Source organism: Cyprinodon tularosa, unplaced genomic scaffold (genome assembly GCF_016077235.1).
Source record: "Cyprinodon tularosa strain WSP-4 unplaced genomic scaffold, ASM1607723v1 ctg94, whole genome shotgun sequence".
Taxonomy (NCBI): Eukaryota; Metazoa; Chordata; class Actinopteri; order Cyprinodontiformes; family Cyprinodontidae; genus Cyprinodon; species Cyprinodon tularosa.
Window position 1 is genome coordinate 1,619,107 of NW_024039718.1, and position 16,776 is coordinate 1,635,882.

The 16,776-nt window shown below is 38.6% G+C and overlaps 2 protein-coding genes across 2 annotated transcripts in view; one reads left to right on the forward strand and one right to left on the reverse strand.

Annotated features, from left to right (window-relative positions):
• Positions 1-357: 357 nt before the first annotated feature.
• On the reverse strand, positions 358-15,812 carry dhx29 (DEAH (Asp-Glu-Ala-His) box polypeptide 29). Its single transcript, XM_038275002.1, has 28 exons — positions 15,486-15,812; positions 15,081-15,154; positions 13,665-13,778; positions 13,458-13,587; positions 13,237-13,376; positions 13,012-13,152; positions 12,772-12,898; positions 11,855-12,013; positions 11,329-11,500; positions 11,041-11,161; positions 9,504-9,887; positions 9,155-9,421; positions 8,931-9,074; positions 8,650-8,826; positions 8,220-8,360; positions 7,996-8,140; positions 7,802-7,922; positions 7,630-7,714; positions 7,449-7,537; positions 5,814-5,942; positions 5,580-5,655; positions 5,276-5,500; positions 4,686-4,822; positions 3,289-3,379; positions 2,907-3,206; positions 2,698-2,829; positions 974-1,070; positions 358-833 (listed from the first exon to the last, which is right to left on the reverse strand). Exons 1-28 carry the CDS (start codon positions 15,649-15,651, stop codon positions 778-780), a joined length of 4,140 nt encoding a protein of 1,379 aa, XP_038130930.1. The 5' UTR covers positions 15,652-15,812; the 3' UTR covers positions 358-777.
• mtrex (Mtr4 exosome RNA helicase) overlaps positions 15,799-16,776 on the forward strand; it is a 28,824-nt gene continuing 27,846 nt past the window's right edge. The window contains exon 1 of the mRNA XM_038275004.1: positions 15,799-15,953. Coding sequence (XP_038130932.1) covers positions 15,853-15,953 — 101 coding nt within the window. The 5' untranslated portion in view covers positions 15,799-15,852. The remainder of the gene's footprint in view (positions 15,954-16,776) is intronic.

Sequence of the window (16,776 nt, forward strand, 5' to 3'; positions counted from 1 at the left end):
ATCTTTGGCAAAGAGCTGTAGACCCAGAAAATAGCTGGGCTGCTTATTTAGATTTTTCTTGCTTTATCTAAAGTGTTGCTGCATATTATAAAGAAAATCTTTTTGGTTTCAACGTTTTTAAAGAAACAATACTTCTTTCAGGCACCTTTTTCAGCATGCAACATATTTCACCTTTTTGCAAAATGTTACTAAGAAGAAGGCTCGGTGGTATACAGTTATTAAAATTTATTTCCCCTGATTGGGAAAGAAATGTCAGTTGCAAGCAAATTGAATTACTGTTGTTATCGGTATCCACTACTATGACTGTGAAAGCTGTAGGTAGATCTCGGGTCTTTAAAGGATGACGCTACATTGAAATATTTTAGAAATTAGAGGTTTTAATGAGAATGATCTAGCATGTCATGCTTTAAACACACAATAGTCCTGACACAGGATCTGGAAATGAAAGAGGATAAAGATTTATTCCTTGAGTTGCTTTAATAAAATCCCCAAAATATTATCAAGGCTTTAAATGTTCTTTTTCTTTACATTCAATTGTTGAAATTGTCTTATGTTGGTCAGTCATGATACTACAATCATCTCGACTAAAACATACACAGCTTTAGGGTTAGGTTATATTTGGCTGACATTTTGTTCAAATTTCAGTTTTTTCATTAATTCCATATACATTCCTCCTCAATGTGAGTAAAATGCTCTCCCGAAGTCAAACAAATGTTGGGGCACCAAGAGGGAGACTTGATGGCACCAGGAAAGATGTTCTCCTGTGGTGGACTGATGTTATGCGGCATGCTCAGAACTGATCAGATCCAGAATAAGCTGAATGGTTGCATCGCCTATGATGGAAAGAGAAATGAAGCTGATCGACAGTTTTTTTTTCCTACACTTTAAACTCAGACGACCAAAGGAGTTAGCAAATGTTAAGGGTTAAAGGGTAATCAAGTTAGATGAGATCGTATTTTTTTCTATAATTTACCTTCCAGATTCATTCTGGGATTCTCCAACTTCCTTTCAAGCAAATAATCCATCAGTTTCCTCAGGTGTTTGAAAATCACGCCAATCCGGACCGGAGCCTTAAAAATGGAAAAAGAAAAGTTTTATTTATTGATCGTAGAAGGACAGAAGGTCAGAGGAGACAAGTTCTCAGGAGGATTTGGTTTAGACATGTAAAATAGGGCTGTAATTAATTATCATTTTGTTAATCGATTAATAATCAGTTAGCAAAAGGTTCCTTAAAAAAGATTTTTTACAGAAATAAAACAGGTGAAACTAAAACTTTCCAACTTGAGGTGTTCTGGATTGAGCATATTGACAGATAAAAATGTTTGTTTTGATCTTAAATGCTAAATATTTATATGGTATTTTAAAGTTTTGGTATAATTACTGCTCTGTGGTCTATTTTAAGGCTTAGAGCTTCTTCATGGGCACTGAGTCATAGGAATGGCTACTAATGCTGACCTATGAACTGGAGGGATCAGCGTTCGCCTAAACTTCACACATAATGTACATATTTTTATAGTTTTTTTTATTTCTAACATTCTTTTAGATTGCAATTTTGAAATCTCTATAAATGCTTAGATGCTCTATCTGATTAATATGAAGAAATTCTATATTAATCACTTAGAAAAAAGGAGCAACAAATTAAATACATTTTCAAACTGAACCCAGCGGTAAGTTTTTCTGTTTTCAGAAGATGCTGAGGGCCCCACATGTGGTCCTTGGGGGCCCCTTGGTGCCAGCAGGCAACACGTTGGTGACCCCTTTTTTAGGGTCTCTGTACTCCAGTTAACGACTCACTAAATTAGTCGATGATTACAGTGGAATCCACTTATAGTGGTCACGGATATAGTAATCAACCGCTCATATAGATCAAAAGGCTTTGGACAGAATAATTTCTATACAAATGCTGTTTAAATAATTTCTTTATAGCAATCAAGAAATCCTCTTAAAGTGTTAATTTTTGGCTATTTTATGAATGTAAACATGTGTAAAAATAATTAAAAAGTGGATCGAAAGTGATGACAGCACTCTGGTGTCAGAGTTGTGAGGGATGATGATGACATCATCGCAGAAGTACCAGAGCGCTTTGGTGCTTGTACCAGTGATACACGCTCTGATCCAGGGAACCATGGATAGATATGTGAAGTGATTTTTTTAATGCAGCGCAGCAGATTCGCAACACAAAACAGAGGTAGGCTAGCTTTAATTTTCTGTAGCCGATGCAGTTATCTTCTTTGTTGTTGTTCTATGAAACCGTTTGTTTCTAACTTTATTTTCATACATATTTAAAAAATGCAACAGCAGCACAGCAGAGGCGACGCACAGAATAAGTTACATAGGCCTACTGTAGGCTATGCGCAGTACTGTGCTGTGATTAAGCATTAATTCCAAACTTTATTTTCAAACTTGTTAAAAAAAAAAAGCACCGGCGGCACAGCAGAGCCGACGCACAGCACATAATAAGTTGCGTAGGCTACCAGAGTTATGTCTATGCACAGCGCAGTATACTGTAATTAAACTTGCAACGTGATGACTATAAGCGGATTCCACTGTATTTCAATAAAGAATTTATTACGATTAATCTGATTGTTTCAGCCCTAATTTAAAGCATCAAAGCTTACTTTACAAAAACTAAATAGCCATTTTGTCTGATTATATCAAGCATATATTTAAGAAACATTCCAAAACTGAAGCTCTGACCTGGAAATGAATCCATCCGTCTAAAGTGATGAGCTTCTCTCTGTGCTGTATGTCAATGTCGCCTCCAAACAGTAGCATGGGAAAAGGAGAGATCAGGGTGGTGTCTCTCAGGTAGATCTTAGTGTATTTAACCTAAGGAAGAACATTCATTAAAAACAGCTGTGTGCAGAGAAACAGGCAGACAGAAAACACTACATCATCATCAGCACCTTCTCCTGATACAGCAGCCAGCCGTGAACCTGCAGGTTCCGGTTTACAGATGACGGATGGACCTGAGCTTTGCCTTGAGGAGTCTCCACCGTGCAGGCCACCCGCTCCAGCCCGTCCACAGGCGGGTTGCACAGTACCCGCGCCACGCTGTCATAGAGCCCTGCTGTCAGCGCAGCGTTTAGGACGGAGATCTGCTGCTTGGACAGTGAAGCCGTCAGCTGCCTGGATCGAGAGGAGGAAGAGCGAGAGGACCAGAAGCCTGCCTGCTCCATCATCTTCATCAGCTCATGCTTCACATCCTGGATGCAAAACACAATGAATATTACAGATGGAGGAAAAGATTTGTGGAAAAAAAGTGAAGAGAAAACATACAACAGCTACCTCTATTGTGATTAAAGCCGTCCGATTAAGGAAGTGTTTCCTACAGTAGGACATCTCAGCTCTTGGTCCCTCAGTCTGAGAGGTTTTCCATCTAAAAGAAAAAAGCTGTTCTTAGATTATCAGTTTTTTTCTTAACCTATCCCAATTTTTTTCCCCCTCAAATTGCAATCAGGAAACCCAGACATACTACCATGGTAGGAAATAAGGCAAGTTTACATTATACAATGCAAATAAATGCATTTCTGACATTACTTACAGTCAATGATTAACAGAAGATCAGTTAGACGAGTAAACAGAACTAACAACGAAATGCTTGAATCTTAACAGGTTACTTCCCAGTAGATCTCAACAATGATTCTCATGAGGAACCAATCATTTAGTGGAAAGCAGCAGAAAATGATTTAGGTCTATTTCACTTAGGATTTTCTAGACATGAACCAGATTAAAGCCAGCAGTTAATGTGTTGATAAAGCTGTGCAGAACCCTCATTACCAAAAGAACAACTTGCAGCATCGTTTTTGAGTCTCACATCCCAAAGTGGTTCTCAGAAACATAAAATAGATCAAAACGGAGTATTTAAAGAGGTTTTCCAACTAAGATTGGTATATTTTCAGACAGTTATTTTAAAATGGTGACGTATTGGTGGATTTGTGTCTTTATTATTAGATTTTTTGATTGAAGCAACCTTTTTTTTATTGAAAAATAAAGACATATCTACCTTCATTGTGTATCTATCATACAAGCATATTTTTAATAAATAGGTAAATATTTCTTAAAATGCTTTCTGTGCTCATAGGAAGAATGAAGGCTTTGGAGAGCAGCTTGTCATGTAGTCAGGAGGGTCGGGTAACAATCAAAACCTGAGGTAATGAACCGTCAGAAAGCTATTTCCTGTGTTTCCTTATATTCTTTTATGCAAAACTTCCTGATCTTAACAGACCTGACATCTGAACTGAAAAAAATTATATTATGGAAATAAGTACAGAGCAGAAACACGTAACAATCTTTTGTCCACAGTAATAATAAAACCTGATTAAAAATTCAAAATGTTTACATATTTTTTTAGAACTTTGATATTATTGCTGCTCTAAGTGGCTCGCTCTGTCAACTAAAGGCACGTTAGAGTCTTTATGGCGGTGGCATTTTTTTTTCAATAATCGATTAATCCCATTAATTGATTCAGCCATTATTAATTTAATAAAATTAAAGTATTGCTCAAAAATTGTAAAGTGCTCAGAATTTAGTTTTGTGTTTCTTCCAAGTAGTAAGCCTTTCTTACAACTTTTTATGGTTTTCTTAATCAATAGTTTTCAACACTTGCTGAATGCATTTTAGATTTTAATCATTAGGCCAGAATTGAAAATTATAAAAATTTAATCAATCCAACTGGTTCATACCCTAGATATGCAGTATATATGGTCAGGTGATCAGAGTTGGCCGTGGATAGAGCAGCTTTGGCCAGGTTAGCTTCCTCCTTTCTATTCATCGGTGTGGAAAAAGGAGACTTCTCAGAGATGGCTGCAGCGATGGTCGCCTAAAACAAAGATTTTGTGAACGCTTCTTAAAATATCAGGTAAATTAAAAATACTTACCTATACTTAATACTTAATTATGATAGAAAGAAAAGTGTTTTGCAAATGTGTAAATCTCCTTTGAATATTTCTTTCTTTATTGCAACTAAAACAGTTTTTTCATTGGGGTTTAAGAATAAAATAGACAAACACAAAGAAGCACATTATTGAAGTGGAATCAAAACAAACATATGTTTGCACAAAAAAAATCTGAAACGTGCGGCATCCGTCTGTTTTTTTAGCCATTTTAACCATGTCCCCTAAATATAGTCTAAATCAATAAACTGCCTTTATAATTTGTAGGAATGTGAAATGTAATACTGGTAGCAAAAAAAAAAAAAAAGGATTTTTTTTTTTTTAACATATAAAACTTAAGCAGACAATCAAATGTAATATGAAAACTTAACAGGACTTACTATGGGCTCAAGGCAGCCAAGGATGGCTCCATAAATGAGCATCTTCCCAATCTTTACATTGACCGGCAGACTTGCCAAATGGTGTCCCAGAGGCGTGAGGATGTGGTTATTGGGTTGACATGCACCAATCTTCCTCAGCAGGTTAACAGCGTTACTGACAGACTGAGGCTGAGGAGCATCCAGGGCTCGGCTCAGGAAGTCTTCTGGGGACCCATACTGACATTTCTACCAGAGGAGGGACATTTTTATTTTACTTTTTGTTACTTTTTATTTCTAAGTAACAAAAAAAGAAGGGGCTAATTACCATTATGTGAAGGCAGAGCTCCTCCAGTGGGACTCGCAGAATTTCTGGGATGGAGTAATCCATAAAAGAATCAAACCTGATGTGAAAAGGAGTTAAACAGGCTTATATAAAATTGAAACATGTGCCTTACAAAAGGAAAACATGTTTTTTTTGTTAATAAAATTACTTTTCATAAAGGATCATTTGGTGTTTAATTGCTATCTGCTTGCAAACAATGAATGACAAGCTCCAAACCTGTATTTAGGGTAAAGTCGGAAACAGAAGCCATTCCGGACACGTCCTGCTCTCCCCTGTCTCTGAAGGGCGCTGGCTTTGGAGACAAATGTCTCCACCAAAGAACTCATCTGGCTGCTCTCATGGTACCTGAAGATAAAAACAAATAACTTAGACTAGCAGATATAAAAAAAATATCTGGAAAATAAAATGGAGACCGAGCAAACCTTCCATAACCTTGGTTCTCTGAGTAGCATAAGGGAATATCTAGAATTGGAACTCCTTAGACCTCATCAAAAGCTTTTTATTACAGCCTTAACTGGTTGGTTAAAAAACCTGTCACAGTCCAGCTCATGTCCAACTTCCTACCTAAACATGGACTGCCCCTGCACAGGGAGATCATTCAAAAGGAATATCTTGGATAGAGAGATAAAGATTTCATAGCAACATGACTTTTTTATTTGCAAACCTTTTTTTAAACCTTCATCTGCTAATCTGTCAGCCTGACAGAGAGATGCTGGAGATGGGGATATGATCCTGCAGCCATGTTTCAGGGAAACACATAATACTGCAATCCAAACACTCTGGCTGGAACCTTGCTAGGGCTTTTATGGCCTAAAATGTTAGTAAAAGGAATATTTTATTAAAACCAGCAGAGCTATTTCGACATGCAGCATTGAGCATTGCAATTGTAGAATATCCCGGGTGGAGCATTATATTGAAATCTGTATTGCGCTCCACTTACTAAAGTAAATTTGTTGGGATGTCTATGGTTTTTCTGCATGGATTTTGCATGCTCTACATGTGTGTTTCTCTCCATGTACTGCAGTTTTTTATAGCAGTCAAAACCTGACTGTAAAGGTAAATGGTTTCTCAAAATTACCCTTGGATTTGCATATTTGTGTGCTTTGTTTGTTGGTCCTGTGTGTCTGCAGTTGATCTCAGTTGATCTCAGTTGATCTGGACTGATGACCTCTACAGGTTGTACTCTAGCAATGATCTCTGAATATAGACACTATTTATCGATACTGAAAAAAAAAAACATTGTGTAAAGAAAATGGCTGAGCAAAAACATAGTTATCAAATTGATCAATTTAATTAAATTGATACATTCAATTAATATATTAAAAGAAAATTAAATACAAGATTATAACCATTCATACAGCACTATATTTACGGTAAGATTTTATAGATCCGGGTGACGGTTTTATGCTGAGTGATGAAAGGTTGTTAGGTTAACTTTGTCTACCAATACAGAGTTTATTTAAAATCTCAAGCAACATTTAAAAATATAATTTTTCCATCTAAAGTCTTGAATAAGTATAAGTATTTATACTGGAAGTTTATGGCAAAAGGCCTTCGCTGGAAATAAACGATTAAACAGAGTTTATCTAAAGAGTATCCTCAACAGAAAACTATCCAGCAGTGCTAAAATAATTCTTTTTCTTTTTTTTTTTTTTTTTGCAAGAATGATTATGGAATTATTGCAACAATTTAATCTCTTTTGTAGGTTGTATAATCTATTTATAGTGCATCATAAGTGTACTCCTGTAATGTTGAGAAGTGTATCCATTTTAATTCATGGATGCTTAAACTTTTAAAGCAAGGTTGATCGAAGCTATGAACCAATAAAGATGTGTTACGTAAAATACTTACTTGTTTTCTTTGGTTTTTCCAGTGTCAATGACAAAAACAACATCAGGAATTGTCACACCGGTCTCAGCTATGTTGGTTGATAACACAATCTAAAACAAAGCAACCCAAGAAAAGAAGCTGGAGACAAAGGTACCAATCCATGAAGGATCACATCAGTCATCTGTTGTAGTTATTTAACTACCTTTCTAACTCCAGCAGGGGGCACTGTGAAAGCTGCAGCCTGGTCCTTGGATGAAAGAGTTGAGTGGAGGGCGACAATCTTATATCTGAAGCATGGTTCCAACGCCGAAATAACATGTTAGTTTGTTGATTTTCTTTCACTAATTTTTGTGGTTTAAATTTTGTAGAAATACCTGTGTTTCTCTCTGAACCTCTTGTCTGAGGAGAGGACATCATAGAGCTGCTGGATGTGAGCCAGGCCCGGGAGAAACACCAGCACAGCTCCATCCACATCTGCAAACTGTGGGGATTTATCTAAGAGAGAGACAACAAGGGGTCAAAGAAGGAAGATCAAGAAGTACTTCATGATGTGAGGATGGTTTTATACCCAAATAGTCCAGGAGGTCTACGAGCAAGTCCACATTGATTTTATTAGGGTTCATGAACTGGAGCACCTGCCGAGTCCTGCTACTGAAATGGTCGAGCTCCGGACCCAGATCCCAGCCAGAGGAGGAGTCCCTCACTAAAACCTCCTGACAAAACACAAACTTGTCCATAACTAAGTCAGTGCTTTGGGGGTGTCTGGGGGTAAGTCCAGAAAGTCAAGGTTACCTGATGCTGCAAAGTCTTGCCTCCTTTCTGTGTAATGGAAATGGAAACCTCCTCTTCTTCCTCTAAGATCTTCTGGCAGTATTCCGAATCCTTTTCCAGGACGTATCCTGTTTGCTCAACTATATCTTCCAAATGATAAACCTGGGAGAAAACAGCATCCATGCAAGCACTTCTTATGGTAGCTCAATTAAACGAAAATTTGAGATATTGATGATCCTCGCTAAATAATCTCTATTTGAAGAGGCAGGATTCATCTTGCTAAAGATGTCTGGTTGGAAATGGTTAAAATATCTGTCCTGTCTTTCTTTATGTCAGAGGCGGGAGAAGGACTCGATGATATTGTGGGCAAGACTGTTGCCTTTAGACTTCAGACTGCTCCAAGGGTGCTTCTTTTCCAAACTGCACTCAGTCAAATCAAAGCCAAACTTACTTCAACTGGGAAGGTCCTGCCTGGAATGCTGATCACAGGGCAGCGGTTGAAGTAGTTGGAAAACTTGTCACAGTCCACAGTAGCACTCATGAGGATAAGGTGCAGGTCAGATCTCTTCATTACAACATCTTTCAGGATAGTTAGAAGGAAATCGGACTGGACACTTCGCTCATGGACCTAAGGGAAAATGGGTCGGGTGAAAGGAAAGAGCTTATTACTTCGGCCTAAAGGTAGGAAAGATAAATCTGTGTATTATGTGCTTGATAAAGGCTTGTTGCTACCTCATCTACAATGATATGGGTCAGGGAACTGAGGGAGTTATCATGCTGGAGCTTCCTGAGGAGAACTCCAGTGGTGCAGTACAAAAGGCGAGTCCAGTCCCCAGACAGGTTCTCCATCCTGATCTGGTATCCACACAGCGACGACTGAAAGCAACCCAAAAGATGGCCATTAAAGCAGCTGAAAATGCATCTGATCTGCTTACATTGGTGCACAAAAAGATCACCTTTGAGCCTGGTCCATCCTCACAGCCCAGCTCCTGGCTGACTCTGCAGGCCAGGCTCATGGCTGATATCCTGCGAGGTTGAGTCACCACGATGTTGCAGGGCTGAGCAGCTTTGGCGCCCGTCAACAACTCATCCAGCAGGAACTGAGGGATCTGAGTACTCTTCCCACTGCCGGTCTCACCAGCAACTACCACCACACGGTGGCGCTGCAGAGCCTCAAGGATGCGATGTCTGTGTTGAAAGACTGGAAGCTGCTCTCTCTCTGCCTTAAAGGTTAAACACTTGATAAATATGCTGGCATTTCATTACATGAAATACGCTGTGAAACAACATAGAGAGTGTTTTTACTTGCAGCTTCTTGGCGATTGGAGATTCTTTCAGCTTTAGTAAAAGCTCTCTGGCTGCTTTAAGTCCTCCATCCCATTCCCTACTTTTCTTACTCTTTTCTTCAGCTTTGTTCTCTTTTTCCTCAATGTTAAGGTTCGCCAAGTTCTCCCAAGAATCTTCTGGCTCCTCTTCTCCTGAGTTGTTGAAGCCCGGCCCGTCTTGATATGTAGGCTGCTGGGCGTTACTCTGGTTCTGCTGCTGCTTGAGTCTGGTCAAGAGCCGTGATATGAACTGGTCTCTGGGTTTGTTGGCAGCGGTACGGCTCGCTTCTTGCTGCTGCTGCTCGCTGTCTCTCCACTCCAGCCACACATCTCTGTAGGTAGGAGGTAGAAGCTGGTGCACAGACTGTGAAAAAGATGCAGAGAGGAGATAAATCCGTTCACCTGAGACCCAAACATGCACAGAACTGAAAACCAATGAAAAAAAAGTATTATTTTCATTTTTTTAAACATTTTTCTTTTAAATTAAGTAAATTTATCTGACTCAGATTTCAAGTAGTTACATTTTTCTAAACAAATAGGTGCAAAAGAATTATATCATTATGTCGGAGAATGCAGCACATAAATGCCATAAGTAAACTACTATTACGTGCTGATGTCTTTCTGTTTTGAGTTTGTTGCAAATATAAACCCCCTAATATCATAATTTCCATTTAAATATCGACAATAAAGTCCATTTTAACCATATGGATTTAAAGAAAAACTTGCATTTACCAACGGCTGATACAACTTAGTCGCATTTCAATAGCCTCTCAGTGACTTTACAAGAAGATCTGCTCTTCTGATTTTTTGTGTTATTAATACATTCATATCAAATAATTATACTATTAATATGGAAATATTTATTGATGTCCAAGCACTTATTTGTAGAACTGATAATACAAAGCCATTATCCAAGGCAATCTCCCCCCTGCCAACCAGACCACCCATCCCCTCAACAACGCATGTAGTCAATCATACATGCCGTGTTCATGGTTAATTTCATATAAATCTATTGGCCTATCATCACAAAGCTGTGTCTGTATGTATGCATGTGGTTGCTCTGCAGCTTTCTGCACTGACGCTGACACATGCTGAATGACATGCAGTACCATGCAGGTAAACACCTCTCTAGTAGCAGATTTAGCTGTTATGAAGAAAGTAGCCAATCAGACAATCAGTAGTAGGGATTCCTAATGGATACAAATTTTGAGATAGTATTATTTTTTAATATGTTATGATAAAAATTGATTACTGCAGATATTTAATGAGTGATCAAACTGTAAACATAGCATTAACGATGGATGGTTGTTAAACTTAAGTTCAGACATCTTGGATAAAGATAGACGATGAAGTTATGTGCACCAGGGGTCCCCCCAAAAGAAAGAACAATAAAAGTAATCAGTTTGGTGAAACTTACTTTAATGAATTGCATCGCACAGGATAAGAGAACAACTTACTGCTGTTTCTAGACATCGAAATAATGCAATCACTACAGTCTGGACTGTTAAACCAGTTACCTGTCCTTTAACCAGGTTGTAGAGCGCCAATGTTGCACCCAGATGCTGAGCCTGCATGCTGTCCTCAGTCAGGATGGTAGGACAAACCTCCAGGACATCATCTGTTCTTTGGACTCGCACCCTGATGGTGCACAAACATCATATAAATAAAGCTTCTACGAAAAATCAAATCTGCTTTTTTATTTATTCAGAATGTCATTATGAAGTCAGTTTTTCAATCACCATCACTTATCATAGTTATTTTTCCATCTGGCCCTTTGTCATGGGGATGCACCCAAACTTGCATACCTGCATCTCCAGTATCTGCCAGCAGCAACCTTGTGGAAAGCTGGAGGTGGACTTTTGGGCAGATTCTTTCTGACCCAATCGATGAGAAACTGCTTGGGAGACTTTCCTGTCCAACTGCGAGCCGTGTAGTCTAAGTTACGAATATCTTTTGGTTCATTCTTTTTCTTCACAGCTGCAAAAGAAAAAAGAGACACTGGTTCATGATCACTGCTGTGTTTCATGTGTTAATTGCAAACATTTCCCAAAGTTGTCAAGCAAATCCTTCTGGTTTGCTCTACTCCTTTTTTTATAATGATGGTTAACTGCAAGGGACATCTCCTCCATACACACACAAAACAGATAGCTTTCACATATTAGCACAACCTGACACTTATTGCAATCGTGATGTCTTATCCAAAAGATGCAAATAAAGATCTTTAGGTAAACTAAAGGCAACAGTTCAAAGTAGTGCAAGAGGTGTGTCTGGAAATAGCCATATTCCACCAGTGAAGAAATGAATGTAAAAAGGTTAGTTAATGTCATGAACCTTTTTCTGCTGGAGGTACTTTCTCTGCCTGTTCAAACAGACTGAAGGCGAGGTCATCCTTATCGTCAACCACAGGAGGAGTCTTCTTCTCCTTCTGAGGGGCATCTACTACCTTTATGGCAGGATTGAACATGGGATGAGACTCCAGCTGTTTCATTTCTAAATAAGAGAGAAAAAGGGCAGAAATTAAACATTTCAAATCTGTTCTCGCCTTTTTTTCCTTAATGGAAGCTTTGTTAATTTATCTTTTTTCATGAGTATAACTTAGTATTAAAGTGACCCATAAACACACAAACACATGAGTAGGTGATATGGGGTGATATGACTTAAAATCAGTATCACGATAAATTGGGCAGTTTTCACAATAAATGCTCCGGCTACTCTATCAGAAATAAAGGCATGTGCAGGAAAAGCAACTCCTCTATTTATAACTTATTTATTGAATAAATAACATTACATATTACTTTCAATTAAATATTAAAGTCTTGTACCCTGTCAGGTTTAAACATTTAACTATGTTTCACTAAAGAGGAGAAAAATATTACATCTCTTGCAAACCATTTTGCACAAAGGTATTGGAGCATTTTTCACGTAGATCCTTTGTCAGACAAACTTTGCATTTCGTGTTCCTTTGCTCAACATCTACGGTGTCATTTTGGTGCCACCGAACTGAGCGTGCAGTGAGAACAATGTGCATCATTTAAACTTGCACACCTTCACTCAAAATCGGTCTGCCAAACGCTCAACTCTGACAACGCGCTCTCGACTTCTTCTCTGCATGCTCAGATTCATAGGCTTCATTAATGACATTTTGTTTGCTGTGTTTACACTTCCCATTTACCTTTTGGGACTGATACCGATTGGTTAGAAAGTGACTAGCATTGGCTGAATCCTTGTAAATTTATAAACAATCCCACCTTGCTGTATGACCCGAATCCTGTCCTGTGCCGTCCTCTGGCCCGTTTTGTCACCTTTAGACTTGGAATCAGCTGCCATTTCTTTAGCATCATACAGTTGAGCAGTGAGGATCAAATACCTGTCATTCTGCCAACAACATAGAATGACACTAAGACTGAAAGCTCCCACACAGGGTTTCTTAAAGATTTTTTTTAACAAAACATCCAACATCCCCGCAAAGATTATTCAGTTTAACCTACGGGATCAAATTTTTCATCCAATTCTGGATTGCGTGACTTCTTATTTCCTTCTTCCTCCTCCTCCTCTTCCTCCTCACTGCTTTGCTCTGCGTACCTCAAAATCCAGTCTTTCATGCTTGCAGCTTCGTCCTTGTCTGAAACCTTGCACACGACAGAATAAAGCTCACATGCTGAGCAGGAAAACACTTTTAAAACAAGTAAAGAAAAATCTAGAAACACAGAAACCTTGTTGGCATCTCTGCGGGCGTCGTTTGATGCGCTGGGTTTTATTTCAGCAAGTTTCTGCTGTGGAGGAGGCTGGAATTTAGGCCGGCTCTTTTGGCTCTCCTCCTGCAACTGCTGGCTGAAACCATCCGGTAACTCATCTAGTAAAATTGATGAAAAGTCTGTTAAAATAATAACGTGCAGCTATATTTACACGGTCATAAACGCTTATGCTCCTTTACCGTCGTTAAGGTTAAGACAGAGCCAGTCAAGAGCAGAGTGGAGGTCGCCCCCATGCAGGACACTGCTCTTCATCGCCTCTTCAATGTGTTCTCTTTTAAAGCTGAATCTCTCCAGAGCTGTGTACAGGTCCTTAAATACAACAGTTAATTTAAACATAGAAGCAGCACATGTGTAGACGATGGTGAGAAGGCAGGGTTCCTTCCTACCAACAGCTTCTTGGTTGTAAGTCTGCCAGAAATCGCCCCTTTGTCTCCGTTCTCCTGTCGGAAATCATTGATCAGCTTGATGATTTTCTTCTCCAGCTCAGCTTGGATAGAAACCTTTGTACAAAAGAGGAAAATGTATGAATATAAAAAACTTCTCACATCGGAAAGAAATTACTTCTAATCTCTACCTGGTTTTGCAAAACTTAAAAAAAAAATGGATGTATTAAAAGGAATTTGATGTGACAGACCAGTACAGAGCACTGGATAACTCTTATGTGCAAGGAAAAGGCTTTCAAAGTGTTTATTTTTGCATTCAGCACCCTGAAAGTCAATACTTAAAACCTTTATAGGCTGAATTATGACGGAAACCTAAATAGTTGGCTTCTTTGACACTATTCCATATGGAAAATATTTGTGGAGTATACCACTAATGGTTGTCCAGCTTCAGAGCCATGGATCGTTGCATCCAATGGCGTAACGACACAACAATAGGCCTGTAAGCAACATTATCTGGGTGGGCCCCATATGAAGTACAACCGCCGAATCTAACCGACCCGAAATGTGCCCCATACATACACACTTCATCATTCGTTACCTTCAATAGACATCGGTATACTTTAGTATATTCTGCGGTAAAATGAGTCTTATCGGGCTGCCTTGAGTTTCACAGCCCCCCTCTTCACCCACACTCTCTCCATTCATCTCCATGTTGCATTCTTTACTCCCTGTAGCAGCCTCTGTGGTTCTTTGAAAGAACGTGTTTATTTTGGGAAGTTTTTTCCATTCTTCCAGCATCACTTCTTTCCTTTTTCTTTTCTAGAATCCGCTTAAGTACCTCTTTTTTTTTTTTTTTACCCATAATTCCAAGTATTAGTGTAAAAATTGAAATACTCAAATACGTTGTTCTTTTAAGATCTTTATTGTGGTTTGAAACATATTATATGAGTGTATTTTTTACCAACCGTCTAATGAACTATACACAGTTATTAACATAGTAATTAAAAATACCACTGTCTGCTTTGCTACTGGTGTCGGGTTTAAATGGTTCACCATTATGTTGAAAGGTGCCATGTGTTTGGGGTATAAATAAGGTCTGGTCAGTCGATCTAGTATCAGGTGGGTTTAAGAAGAATTTTTCTCAGCATTACATCTGCAAAGAGATGTCCTAGTCCACAATTGCATAGGGGGCTAACTAGTTGTCAGAGGCGAGGACCCAAGAGGCCGGGGGCCCCTAAGCAACTGCAATCTCTGCTTACAGATAGTTACACCATTGGTTGCATCTCATTCAGAGTTCAAATAGGCATCAAGGCCCATAAAAAAGATGCACACCAACTTGTAATAATTGTAGAAAAAAAAAAAAACGAAGATGAGTTCAAGGTGTACACATCTTAGGGCACTTTAAGCAAGCATACTTACCTTAAGAATGGACTTGTCTGAGACCCCACTGGTGTCGACCTGAGCTGTGTTGGCCAGACTGTATGTCTTAGGTGCTGAGGGAAGAACAAAACAAACCAGCATATCATATATATTGAATGGTAGCCAAGGTTTAATATTCTGACATTTACTATAAAGAAAATCTTAGATATGATGACCTAGAAACCCTTATAGCATTGTTAACTTCCTGCAGTAACAACATTAATATACATATATTATATACCTAGTAAAGCAAATAATATAAAGGAAAAAGACTGATTATTTGATATAAAGTATTTACCTTGAACCCCTATGTCACAGAGACACATTCTGATGCTCTAAATATACATTGTGAGAAAAGAACCAACTTGATTATGTGTAATGTCTTGCTAGATATTAAAAAAGCACCTTTTGATTTAGCCTCTTTAGTTGGTTTGCCACCTTTCCCGCTGGGTGCGTGTTTCTTTTGGTCCTCAGCCGCACCGGTAACACCGATTGCTGGGGTAGAAGCGGAGCTGGCCACCGCTGCTGCTGGAGCGCACTGAGCCGCTGATTTTTTCTTCTTTCCACCCATCACATCAACAATCCAGTTGGGTTATTTTACGCTAAAACACGCGTTAGATACATCAGCTGGGCGTTAGGTATTACGAGAAGAGCACAGACGGCGTTGTAGAGACGTGTGTCATTCGTTTACGTTTTGTTCCACACGGCTTCCGTAGCGGAACTGTCGACAGCCTCATGTTGTACCGGAGGAAGTTGTTGCACCGTTTCCAACATGGCGGACCCTTTTGGTGAAGGACTGTTCAGCGTGTTTGACGATGAGCAACAAAGCTCTTCTAGCAAAAAGACACCCACGAGCGTGTCTACAGAAACGGGGTAAGATGTTTTCATTTCGAAAAAAAGTCTCGTGTTTTTACTTTTAGGTCACTTTTCCTTTGTGGCGTAAAAAATTAGGTAGAATTTCACGGCTCGTGTCATCGGTTTTTACCCGGCTAACATAGCTAGCATGTATGTTCATTAACCCCTTTTAGGGTAAGTTACCGTTTTCATCACTTGCATACATACCCCTTACAAATAGAGTCTCCCCTCCGTCCCTCAGTGAGGTCTAGAAGCTCAAGATCTATATCCAGCAACTCAGCTAAGATGCTGCTTCATGGCTGTATATCTTATTTCTGCATTTGACCAATTAGATGAGCCCTTGAATGATATATTAACTACTACAAATTAAGTTGAAAAAAGAGTAAAAAAGTGAAGAAAATGTTAAAAAGCTAATTGAAAAGATAAAAAGTTAATAAGCCTTGTTAATAATTATATTAAAGTTTATAAACTAATAAATGTAAGTGCCTCTAAGGTTGTGATGTACAAAAAAAAATGTCTCTTTCACTCTGTGTTTTTCATGAATTTCTTATAGAAGCACTTTTTTATTTTTCTTAATATATTCGGGCATAGTGGATGGATGGATGGGCATTGACATTAATTTCTACCATCAAAGTGTCCATATTTTTTAATGTTAAAAAGGTAGGAAAGTCTTGTCCTGGATTCCAATAACACAATTGGCTTGAAATTTGGATTTTCAAAGGATTTAACTGAGTGCACTATAAAGGGTTAACTTAATTATCAAAATATAGACTTTTTTTATTTATCCACATAATGATGATATTTTAAACTGGCTTTTAACATATTTCTGGCGAGACCAGGT